This window comes from Phalacrocorax carbo, chromosome 1, assembly GCF_963921805.1.
Source record: "Phalacrocorax carbo chromosome 1, bPhaCar2.1, whole genome shotgun sequence".
NCBI lineage: Eukaryota > Metazoa > Chordata > Aves > Suliformes > Phalacrocoracidae > Phalacrocorax > Phalacrocorax carbo.
In genome coordinates, this window is record NC_087513.1 from 33,578,125 (window position 1) to 33,590,731 (window position 12,607).

The 12,607-nt window shown below is 35.5% G+C and overlaps 1 protein-coding gene across 4 annotated transcripts in view; it reads right to left on the minus strand.

Moving 5' to 3' along the window:
- ADAMTS20 (ADAM metallopeptidase with thrombospondin type 1 motif 20) overlaps positions 1-12,607 on the minus strand; it is a 100,185-nt gene that overhangs the window by 34,598 nt on the left and 52,980 nt on the right. For all 4 annotated transcript variants that reach the window (XM_064448093.1, XM_064448083.1, XM_064448072.1 and 1 more), the window contains 12 exons: positions 12,274-12,369; positions 10,840-11,006; positions 10,601-10,730; positions 9,353-9,479; positions 8,503-8,713; positions 7,808-7,972; positions 6,947-7,111; positions 5,125-5,247; positions 3,726-3,833; positions 2,389-2,553; positions 1,871-2,161; positions 1,379-1,540 (listed from right to left, as the gene is read on the minus strand). In XM_064448093.1, coding sequence (XP_064304163.1) covers positions 1,379-1,540; positions 1,871-2,161; positions 2,389-2,553; positions 3,726-3,833; positions 5,125-5,247; positions 6,947-7,111; positions 7,808-7,972; positions 8,503-8,713; positions 9,353-9,479; positions 10,601-10,730; positions 10,840-11,006; positions 12,274-12,369 — 1,910 coding nt within the window. The remainder of the gene's footprint in view (positions 1-1,378; positions 1,541-1,870; positions 2,162-2,388; positions 2,554-3,725; positions 3,834-5,124; positions 5,248-6,946; positions 7,112-7,807; positions 7,973-8,502; positions 8,714-9,352; positions 9,480-10,600; positions 10,731-10,839; positions 11,007-12,273; positions 12,370-12,607) is intronic.

Here is a 12,607-nt window from a genome sequence, read left to right on the forward strand (position 1 = left end):
CAAAAAGAGCAATAATCAGTACACATTAGTATTTATTATGTATACATTCATATTCCCTGGACACTCAATTCAAGAATAAGGACTTACAGTCTAACCTCATATAATGAAAGAACAATTCTCTCACCAAAACGTTTACATTTTTATAGTTTATCAAGTGTTTTTCTACAAAAAGTCTCAGTTACAGAGAATCGACTCAATCAATGAGAAGTAACCATTTGTGAGAATCAATGTGCATATATAGATCTCTTTGATAGGAGGAAAAGATGGAAATTGGTCCTAAAAAGAGCTTTCCCTGCCAGAAATTACAAAACTCAGACACTGGGCACATGTTCTCATAGCTTAACTTATATAGACTAAGTATAAAGTAATTACAGGATGTGTTTTCTGGGTTTCAGTTTTCCTGTAATTGTGCAATACCAGACAAAAATACTAATTCTCATTTCCAACGAGCTATTTAAAACAGTCTGATCAAAACCGAGCATGTTCCAACAGTTTATAGCTTTTTAGTATATTTCAGAGAATTCTAAATTAGGCAAAAACTGCAGCATCTGCATTAACTGGATACCAAGTCTGCAGCTATGGACAGAAAAAACATGGTGCACAGACTGGCCTTGAGAACTAAACGGCTAGAGCTGGCCAAAATGAGGAGAAAAAAAAGCGAAAAATAAAAAAGTAACTTGAACAGCTTTTCTTCTTTTCCCAACTCTAGATATTGATGTATCAAGCATAAGAAAAGAGGGCAGGAGTCACACGGGGTTAGGTTAGAATGAATGCCAAACTAACCAGCTTTAACTATTTCTGTAGTGTTTGAGCAAGAATGCATGGTCAAGACATGACATTACATGGCACGAAGAAACCGTTCTTTGTCCAATAATGTATAAAGTCTCATGAAAACATTCTAACCCAGGCACACCTTTTAGGTGCATGATCCTATCTTCATACTTCGAATTTAACTACAACCCAAAAGATACCACTACTTGCAGTTATTCTAGTCAGTACCTATGAAATTTGATGTCATAAAGTTTCTTTATAGCCTCTCGTGCTCATTTTTTCCTTAGAGTAGCTATTACACTGAGTTTTTCCACATACAGTTCAACTTTTTGTAACAGAAAATAATTTTGTATGTCTCAAGATTCAAGATGCTACTGCAACACGTATGTTATACATCCTTAGCCTCACGCAATACCTACCTCTTTTGGATATATATTTACACTACAGTTCTGGATTTGATCAAAGAACTAAGTTTAGATAAACAGATTGAAACTCATCCTTTTTAAATATGTAAGAAAATGGTTCCATTCACAGTCAAATAATTATGATACTACTTCTAAGCTTATGTGGTAAATAAAGTTCCCCTTTGAAAATGAAATTATCTTACTTCTCCCCAGTTGCCATAGTTCCATCGTGGGCAGGGTCCAGAATCACAGTGTCTTGACTCTGGAGGTTTTGTTGCCTCATCACAATAACTAGCACTTCTTCCTTCCTCATCTTGACATACTACAACTCGACGGTGAAATCCACCTGCACAAGTACTAGAGCACTACCAAAACATGTAAACATATGTATCACCATTGTGTAATCAGAAAAAATATAAAATATGTTGGTTAAAACAACTTAAAATTATTTTTAATGTTAACTTTTAAAAGTTAGATTTGCCAATAAAAATTACTACTATGTAGGAGTATTTTAAAGTTGAAATTGCAGAAGAAATACATTTTGAATGTAATATATTCTTAATAATAATAATGATGATGCTGCTTCTAAAAATAAACGTGCTTCTCTTTTGACCAAATCTGTACTGCAATAACATTCCTAGAAAAGTTAACACACATGTAAAAGAACAAATTAATACATTAAAAAAAATTCTTACTGCTCCCCAGGGTCCAGTTCTCCACTGATATCCCCCCACAGAGGGACGGTTCCACTGGTTTATATTGTCTTGTGGATGGTGTATTGGAAGGTAACCTATTTCTGGAAAATGGCTTGGATGGTCATGTATTTTCAGAATATGATGATAAACTGGAGGACATGGTGGCATGTTGCACTCTTGTTCTTTGGAAGGTCGGCCTTCAGGATCACAGTAATTCTCGTTGATTTGTTGATGATAGTTGACACAGATAACTTGCCTTGTTACTATTCCACTATCACACGTAACTGTGCACTGACCAAAAATTAACCCAACATTTGTGACAGAACATTGATAATTAATAACCGAAGACATTTATATTTACTTTTGACAATAAGAAACATATACTTTCTTTTTTCAAGGGATGCAATTTCAATCAGACTTGAACAGATTATGAAGTCCCAATTTCTAACCAGAGACCTTGGCCAATACCTAAATAGACACATTTAAAAAAAAATTACTAAATTACAGTTAATACTTACAGGGGACCAATTTCCAACTTGCCACTCTCCGCATGGGCTAAAGCAGCTTGAAATTTCAGCTGGTCGTGGTAAGTGAGCACAGAAAGATTCATCTGCTATTCCTCCATGAGCATCTCTACAACTCACATAGCGAGCACGATCACCCTTCCCACAGGACGCAGAGCACTGTCAGAGAACAATCCAAGCTCACTGCACTTTAGGAGACCCAACCAAGATCATGCAAGCATCTAAAACACTAACATAGCTTAGTATCAGCTTGACTTTAGAATTAAACACTGAGACCAGATTTCCATCTCACACTGATAGAGCCATGCATTCAGGAAGGAAAGTGAAATATTGCTGGATGGCTTAGGCCTTAAGGATTCTTGTTGGCTTGGAACTGAATTGCATGGCCTTAATTCTTGTGAAGCAATTCAGCGTATCTGAACAGGCAGTAAAACATGGAATCACTATACAGTTGCAAAGGCAATTTTTTAATTTATTAACAATAGAAACATTAGAGAGTAACTTCCAGAACAATTAGTTATTACACAGTGATGCAATATTTACATCAACTGATGTAATAAAAACTGATATTCAAAATACATTTGCTATTCTACTATATATTAGCATATTCCATTGAGCCCCTTCCGATGCCTTTATAGCTGAGAAGTTCAAGGTGGATTTAGTGAAGAGTTTCTGAGTAACCTCAGTCTATGCACTCTACTGCTATTTAGTTGAAATACTTGTGCAAAGATATAATTGTGTTATGTGCTTTGTTAAGAACCTCAAGGGATTAACAGACATACCCATATTTTGATAGATAATTTTAAATTTCATATCACTGTCAAGTAAAACTAATTTTCAACACTATCAAAATCAAAAACTCTTCCATTAAAGTTTGTTTAGAGACCATTTTTATAATGCTTATTTTACAAATTATGTAGAATAAGACCTTTAACGACCCAAACTGTTTAATAATGCTACTCACATAAAAGATTTAAATCATATTTTAGAAGGAAAGATGTTCTCCATACTCAGAAACTAACCAATTGTTTTAAAGAAACACTTTCTTGCACAGTCTTAGTCATACGAAAGCTATTTTGCTCAGAACCCCAGCTCCTAGAATCCCATCTTTTTCCCCTCCTTATTTTCCCTGGCTAGGTTTGAAGTACACAGAATTTGCTGGGAGTGTCTAGCTCCTCATTAAGAAACAGGTTCTTAAAACAAAATTAGAATTCCCTCAAAATTTACCCCAAGCAGATTTCAATCTGAAAAATATATTAATGAGAGCTTGAAAAATGGGTGAAGGAATGGAGGACTGCTCTGCAAGATGTGACCACTATTACATTACATACTGGGGTCCATGATCCATATCTCCATTGGGTCACCTTCCCCACATGAACTAGAGGAAGCGATGTAGTCCGTAATTCTGTATTTTCTGGACAAGAGGGCAATTCACATTCCTGTGGGGGTGAGAGAAGAAAAAGCTTTCAAAATACACATTTTGGAAGAGCCAAATGTAATTGTAATGTACCATTACAATAAGCCAGCATGAATTAATAAGTAAATGCCATCTTCTAACCTTTCTCTGGCATTATTCAAAGGTTTTTCATTTAATTGTTTTGTTTCGTTTCAAATCGAGAGGCAAAGAAAATGTATTTGGTATTAAAACTGTATTAGTAACAGCCAATAATATTTGCACTTTGAGATAGAACTGTGTTGGGCAACTTGCTGGAGACAAGGGGCATAGACATTACTGTGTCCTGTTTCATAGCCACATGCAGTACAGAACTGAGTGAAGACAGTGGCTGTGCTGTCCTGTCACTGTACCTTCAGCTGCTGAAAACACAACATTGCCCAGTTTCAGTCAACAGCCAAACGGGTTCAAAATACAATTCAAAATACAAGGCATACTCAAACCCAATGTTTTCACATGTAAGTGGAAATTAATTTATACCAATTACTTGGATTTTTTGTTTTGTAATCTTATTCAAGAAGCCATCAGAAGGGTGGTAACTTGTGACTGGTTTACTACAGACCATAGAATCCTTTTTACCTCTTCTCCTTGACACAGAAGCAGAGTATGCCCTCAAGGAGGTATCTGCTTACCAGCTTAGCTGGATATAAATGAGATGTATCAATCTGGTGGCCAGATCAACATATCAATACATACTACCTAAGATACCAATTGCTTTTAGTTAAAGGTAAGCACACTGACTGTATTAAAAACATTTGTTCTGAAAAATGATAGATTTAAATTAAGGGAAGCGATGAAGTAAATTGAGACAAAAGACCATATTGAATCATAATGCATGTCTAAATGGGTTTGAATTAGTATTATTCCAGCAACTGAAGCTTTCTTTAAGTAACCATGTTGCTCTTTTAAGAACGATATACAAGCAGAATTTCAGAGAATACCAAGCCAGTTAGGTGCTATTATTAAACACCGTGGCAAACAGTCTCCTTACAATATTCTACATGTTGGAGCTTCCCCTCCCCAATAATCAAAGGCCTTTGGACTCCTTCAATCACGTACCAAATTTTCAAATTTCCGATCTCCAAATTACTCTTCTTTTACTTAATTCCCTAAGCCAAATTTGAAGTTCAGAAAAAAAGCAGATAGTTTCAGTATTTTTTTTTCTCATTTTAGAACTTGTTTCCTGCAAGTTCCTTCAAAGAGTCAGTGGACAACACTGGTATTTAGATGCTTTTAACTAAAAAGTACAAATGACTGAAAGGTATTTTTTAACTTACTTGGTTATCTCTAGGACGAGTAGCAGCATTACATTCCCTGTCATCATCCAAAATAACTCTGTAAGTCCCAGTAACACATTTGACTGCACGCATCTGGTATCCACGTCCACATGTTACAGCACACTGTTAAAGTTAAAAATTTCATACACTTGAAATAGCACTATTTGTAATAAAATTTAATCTTAAATTACGTTTTCTATTTTAAAACTCCTTCTAGAATAAATAGGAATGACTACTGGGATGGCGTTAACTTTCTTCATGGCAGACCATATGGTGCTTAAAAAGTGTCCATAACACACCAGTATTTTGGGTATTGCTGAACACTGCTTGTGCAGGATAAAGGCTTTCTCTTTTTCCCCCTTCTACCCCTTGCAGTGAATAGGCTGGAGGTGGGCAGGAGACTGGGAGGCAACACAGCCAGGACAGCTGACCCGAGCTGATCAAAGGGACAATCCATGCTACATAATGTCATGCTCAACAATAAAAAACAGGGTAGAGGAAGTGAGGGGGGAGGGAGGAAGGGGTGGCTTCCAAATGAATCACTAGTTGCAGCTGTTAAATGTCTTTTCCTTCATTATAGTGTTTGACAAGAGCATACTCAAAGGCGGCACCTAAAATCTCAGATGGCTGAAAATTTTATGACATGAATCCCGTCCTATAAAAGTTGTGGTTCAAGCACAAATACTGGTTAAAGCCCAGGTCGTGAATTGCTATTACCAGATGGTACAGTGGAAAAACTGCAATGGAAACCTCTGCTCCAGTGACATGAATTGGTAAATTGCTCATACAGACAATTCCAGCAAAGCCATAAACAGTGATTTTTTTATTCAGAATTACATCATGGGACTAAATTGATTTTTTAATTTTGTTTTTGCATTTAGCTCGTGGGATTGGAAAGCTAGCACCTTGTGATCAAAAGATCACTTAGAAGGAATTCAACATTATGTTAGACAACAGTGTGGTTATCTCTAATGTGAAAAAATATTAAATGAGAAAAGTTCTACACAAAATAAATGTTTAAGTTAAAAAATTACTTAATTTCCAAAGGTATGTTCATTCTGTACTTTACTAAAAGCTTATATATTAAAAAAAAATCAGCTGCTATTCCATTATGAATTCTCACTAACATCCAAACAACACTGAATAGTCCAACAGTTCTGTTGGTTTGAGTAACCTGATCTTATAAAAGCTCCAGGAAATATAATACCTTATTATTTTTTAATTAATTCTCATCTATTTGGTGACAAAAGTTTCCTTTGCAAATTAATTCACTTTTTTTCCAGAATTTTGAAGCCACTCTGGTATACATTAGATGAGCATCATTACACAGAGGAACATATTTTTCAACAGCACTTTCACATAAAGAGAGAGCAGATCTTTTATCACTGAAGGTCCAAACAAAACAGAAGAACAAAATACCAAGTCTTTTTGCCTGCTATTATTAGTGTATACACTTCCATGATCTTATTTAAAGCTGCCACTTAAATATGCCACACACCTATAAATATTTGGTCTTTTACCTGTCCCATTCATCTGAACAGTTTGTTATCTACATTTTTATTATTCTGGAGATGGAACACATTCATGTGTAAAAGCATCTTTGATATTAAGGCTCCAGGTCAACGACTATTTTAGGCATTTAGCTTACGTGTGGCTGTTCATAAATTACAGGTTAGATAGCCAATAGGAGCAAACAAACATGTGAATCAATTCAACTAAAGTAACTGCTTAAGAGCCAGTTAAAACATTTAAAAGGTATTGCTTTGTGATCACTCATAGTCTGAACTAGAAAACAAGAAGCCAGGAATCCTTATGTACTTACTGATCCCCAAGGCCCTACTTGCCAAGATGCACATTCATGAAGTTCACATGGTGTTATTGGTTCTGGTCTATCATTTGGATTACAGAAATCATCTCTCAGGTGTTCATCACTGAGTTGGCACCATACTTGACGATGCTTCATTCCTCTGCCACAAGTCACAGGACACTGTAAAATTATTAGAATCACCAGTTTGTAAAGATACGACTCTGTATTAATGGCTTCACTTTCTTTTTGTGATCTGTTGGATTTTAAAGATCACATAAATAACAGAAATATTCCATGAACTTAAGTGGTCCAGCAAAACTAGTTCTTCTATGAAGTCTCCATTTCCCATAAACATCAACAAAAATGCTAATACAAAGGAATCGCTATTGAGTTTCTAAAGCTACAAAAATATGAGAACAACGTACAAATAATTTATTTCCACTAGAATAAAGCATACTTGTTGAAAATATGAGTGCACATATCACAGCTTTCACAGGAAATACGTTTAAACTATCCATGATTCTTTTATACCCATGTAATCTATAATAAAATGGATATAATTTTGTTCTTTAGTTGGCTGGATGGTTCTCATTGCTTCATAAAAAAGGAAGGTTTGCATATTGCTGTAGATAGATTTACTTTAAGTAGCTTCACTACCTCATTTTAATGTAACAAAATTTCAGAGAAAATAAATTCTAGAAGTTCTCATGCCACTTGTACATCTGGGATGTATATCAGCCAGATCCTAGGACTTCAGAATTTTTATTATCATGCACCACAAAATAGCCAGAACAAAAACCCCAAACACTTAAAGCAGCTTTTTTAAATATTAATGACCAGGACCAAAGGCATCTTAAGTTTTACATGGTTCATTACCTCACTCCACTCACTAACAGACCAGCTTGGACATAAGAATTCATTGCAACTCTGTGTTACAACTCTTGGAAGCTCCTGGCATTCTCCGTCAGGAAGATGACGACCCAAATTGTTCATACAAAAAGCTTCTCTGGTTCTGACACCTCTTTCACAGCTCCTGGAACACTGCAGTGTATAGACAATATTATGAAACAGGAAATATGACATGATAAAACCAGGTCAAAATACATTATCAGTCTTAAAGGCAAAAGACATTAATGATTGTGTTAGACAAATGTATCCTACATTTAATCCAGAGACTGCTAATATGTTCACGTGAGATAAATTTGGCACTTTGTTTAGTAGTTCCAAGATAAAACACTTTAATGAAGATTAAAGCTGAAATCTTACTTATTCCTTTTCTCCAAAATACTCTCATTATTAAGACTGTAAATAAAACATACGCCTTTAGTCACCAGATCTTCTCTGATGACTTCCAAAACCAAGCTGCAAACAATATAGCTACATTTTCTTACAAAAATATGAGGAAGTTGCTGAAATACAAAGATTGGTATTTGCTCCTCCTACAACTCTACATTTGTCAAACATTATTTTCTTTCAGCTACTTAAACTAAAAAAAATTGATACAGAAAATAATTTTATATGAATGCTAATCAGAACTATAATGGTACAATTATAAGGTTTTGAATTTGTACCTCTGACCATTCTGTATAGTGCCAACTTGTTAACATACAGTCACCATGGCAGGGCTCTCTGGTTGGTGGCTTCTGCTGATCAGCGCAGTACTTGTCATCCACTGGAGCAATGAGTCCTTTTGAAATAGAGTACTTCATGCAGTGGATCTCTATAGACCGATACCCTGGGCCACACTTCGACGTGCAGTCACTTTTGCCAACGTTGTGCCACCTACAAGGATAAACTGTGGGTGAATAAAGCACCCAGAAAATGTACCAGGAATTGCCACGTAAATATAGATATACATTTTAAGGAACAGATAAAACCGTAAAACCTATTGCATGACTGGAATTTTCAAAGGAATGTAAAAGAATTTGACTCATAGGCTTAAAAACATCTTTTTAAATTTAAAGGCTCTTTTGCCTTAATCTCCTAGGTGACTTTGAAAAATGTAAGCTATAATTCTAACTGTTCATCCTCTGAGCACTTTGGCATGGGCTTTCTTGGAGTGCAAAAACACGAGTCTGTTTCAAATTAGTTCCAGTTGTGGGTACCATTCTGGTGAAATATGTATTCTGCCTGGCAATACAAGGTTTTGCGCCAGGATATATAGAACAGATGCACAATCCTAACAAAAGACTTTGTACTTTACCAATAAAAATCAGGTAAGTACGCTAGTTCTACTTAGATTCAGAGCTGTAAACCCATCATACCAATAGATTTGAGGAAAGGAGGGAGAGACAGGAGGGGTGAGGGAGGTAGAGAGGGGTGCAGGGACAGAGGTTAAAGCAATCTGAATTATTTTGCTTCAATCTATGAACAACAACAGGTAAGACCATGATGGCTCCATCAGTAGGAACCTCTTTTTACCTTAATTCGCATTCTGTATTACACTCCTCAAAGACGTCAGGTACAGTGGGTATAAGTTCACATCTTTGATCAGACACTACCACATGATCACTTTTACGTATGCATGTGATTCTTCTTCTTCGAATACCTTGAAAAGGAACCAAGAAAAAGGGAATAAACAGCTAAAATAAGAGTGCCTTTCTACACTAATGGATTCCATTCATCACTTAGGAATTTAACTGAGATACCCCGCTAACACTAATCTTTGTATACAGCAGAGTCTGTACAAACATGCTGCTTTGTGCAGCTGACTACATTCCAGGTGGAGAACCACCTTGTTCCAGTCACCCCTGCCACCTCCCAGCTGTACTACAGTGACCTCACAAGGATATCAGCTTCCAGAAAACTGCAAAAGAGCAACAGCCCATTGAATCCTCAGGCAAAGTATTCCAGATGCATCACGTCTTCTCCTTTGCTAATTAGCAAATTACCAAGCCTCTGTGTTAACTTAGAGGGTGTGATCTTTTTTTTAAGGAAGCAGAAAATTTGATCACAAGGCACCTAAAGCATCTGGAGTGCGGGAAGAAGTATCACACTTGACAGATGTGCTGCTTTTCTAGCATGTGAGCATGTCTACAGCCTGACTCAAAACCAGAAGAAACACAATCACCTACCTCAAGCTCAGGCATTTCTAGCACTTGCTAATGGGAGTATTTGTCAAAATTCTGTGTACATACACTTTATATATACAGTTCATACATATTGTGGTTTTATTTCTACACTGGTATGGCCTATAGAATAATAAAATTTTAAAAAAATGTAAAAAATAACTGAAAATAGTTTCACCCCAAGTAGCAGGTAACCAAAGACAACAAAGAAATATATATATGAGATACTAGACAAATTGGTCAGTGACCACCTAGAAATATGATAATGGAAGCCTAATACATATCAGTAGATACACAATACTGCTTTCTAAGGATGCTTTAGACTCAATTCAACTTTTTTTTTTATAAACCACTCCTGTGGCTACAAAAGAAAGGAACACAAATGTAGTTTTGAATACAGAAGTGCATTGCATAAATACTGAAAATAGCAAATCAAAATCAGAAGCCATTCTGCCCTTAAAGGCTCTTTGTATCTGAAGTTTACTGAGAGTGCTGAGTTTCTACCTTACAAGTAGGGGTGAAAAAATCCGAGTAGTTTAGACTATTGCCTTCCTAAATGCCATCAGGTCTTTGGTTTTGGTGACAAAAGAATTCACAGTACCTTGGCACATCCTGCTGCACTCTTGCCAGGGCCCATAAGGATCCCACGTAAACAGATCACTTCTGTCTTCTATTGGGATATTGAATGAATAACGCACATCAGGGTTGTATAAATTCCCTACACACAAAACCTTAATTGAGATAAAATGATAGCTGTTTTTCAGTGAATTTGAACATAAAATTATGAACATAATGATCATGTAGCAAATTTTCAAACTTATGAAAAAAGTAAACATGCACCTGTAAGGTTAGCTCTTCTTCGATTCTATCAGTGCTGTTAATTCGTTCTATCGAATTGTTTGAACCACTGTACTCAAAAATGGCTCCTTGTATATTGATTTCTCTTTTTGACATGCTTACAACAAAATTTCCGTTCAAGATAAAATTTCCATGAATATCAGATAAAGCTATAAGTAAAATAAAATATTGGAAATAAAGCATCTATTTAATTAAAAGGTTCTATCAATAAAAGTTCTTAATAATATATCTTCTCATCAACACTTCTCTTTATTTTAGTCCACGTGTAACACTTTAAAGTTATAGCAAACAATTTCTAATGCATAAATACAATCCCAACCATCAGTAACTTTCAACTGAGCAGTTGCCAGGGATTTTCTCTGCATTAACAACACAACTTTAATAATATTTGTTCTGCTGAAAGGTTGACTGGACTCATCCCTTTTACATTTGATTAGGTTCTGCTACTGTAGAAGGAAACAAGTATTATCTATATTTCTGGCCTGTTCTAGAGCCCACAATCTTTTATTTGCTAGACCTACTTCAGGTGAAGTGGCTTTTAAAAGTAAATTTTACAATAAAAATAAAGTAAATTATTAAGCATTTCTAACAATAACTTAATATAATCAATTCATTATAATAATTAAGATGAATAACAAGTTAAAAATTAAGTTTAAAAATAAAGTAAAATTCTTAGTAAAAGCAGGCTATTCAGGCATTACTACATTTGAAATGGTAGCTAGTGTCAGGGGGTGAGGGTTGTTTCTGTGTCCTGCGAGATGCAATGACAGGGCAACAGGTGGCAAGGAAAACATTTTGAATGCTCTGAAGTTTGCTGAGGAGGATGGTAATGGAACGACAAACGGAAAATATGTGCCAATATTCTCTTAGGCACTTCAGATACAACGTAAGTACTGTGAAATAGAACAACCAAGATTTTTGGTACAATCTGCTTGTGAATTCTTTTTTCCTCTCACACGCTTGCAAATATATCAACATGTGATCTTTATACTCAGACATGATAGAAAAAGAGAAATGTGAGACAACTGCTAAGTTTGCTGAAGGCCAGACTGCTTCATTTATAAACAAAGTGTATGCCTTCAAGACTTAAAACCAAATACCTGCATTATTCCTGAGTTCACTTGTGGAGTTTTAAATAACATTGCCACAACAAAGTCAAAAATTGACGAAATGATGCAGCGTGCTACAATTCTTACTCTCTGACAAATGAGCACACATGTTTAAGAATTAGAAACCTAACAGCTTCTTACACATTTTTCCTGAAACTAATATCTACAGAGTCCAACAAATGATGATACAGTGTAATTAGATATTTGCTCTGAAGACTATTTAAGACTTCTGACAATATATGTCTAGAGCAGACCTCTGGCAAAAGCACAAAAACTATCCATCAATGTATACACAGGAGGCTTTTACCAAGGTAGTTATCATCTTCTGGTTTCCCTGAGTAGCTGTGCTGCTGAATATCAATGTTTGTTGCTCCTTTGGGAATATTTACTACAACATTGTAACCTGCAATGTAATTATTCACAAATTTATTATATACAAAAATAGTCAAATACTAGTAAACATGAACATACATTTAACAAGTTTTAATCACAAAACCCTACAGTGCACCAGTGACAACCATTGCTGAATGCCCTCACGTTTTAGGAATGAAATGTGAATATCTTCATGCATATTAAATTTCTTTATTGATGGTTTTTGTTTTGTTTTGTTTTTTAATCAGTCGAACTGAACTTTTATTTTC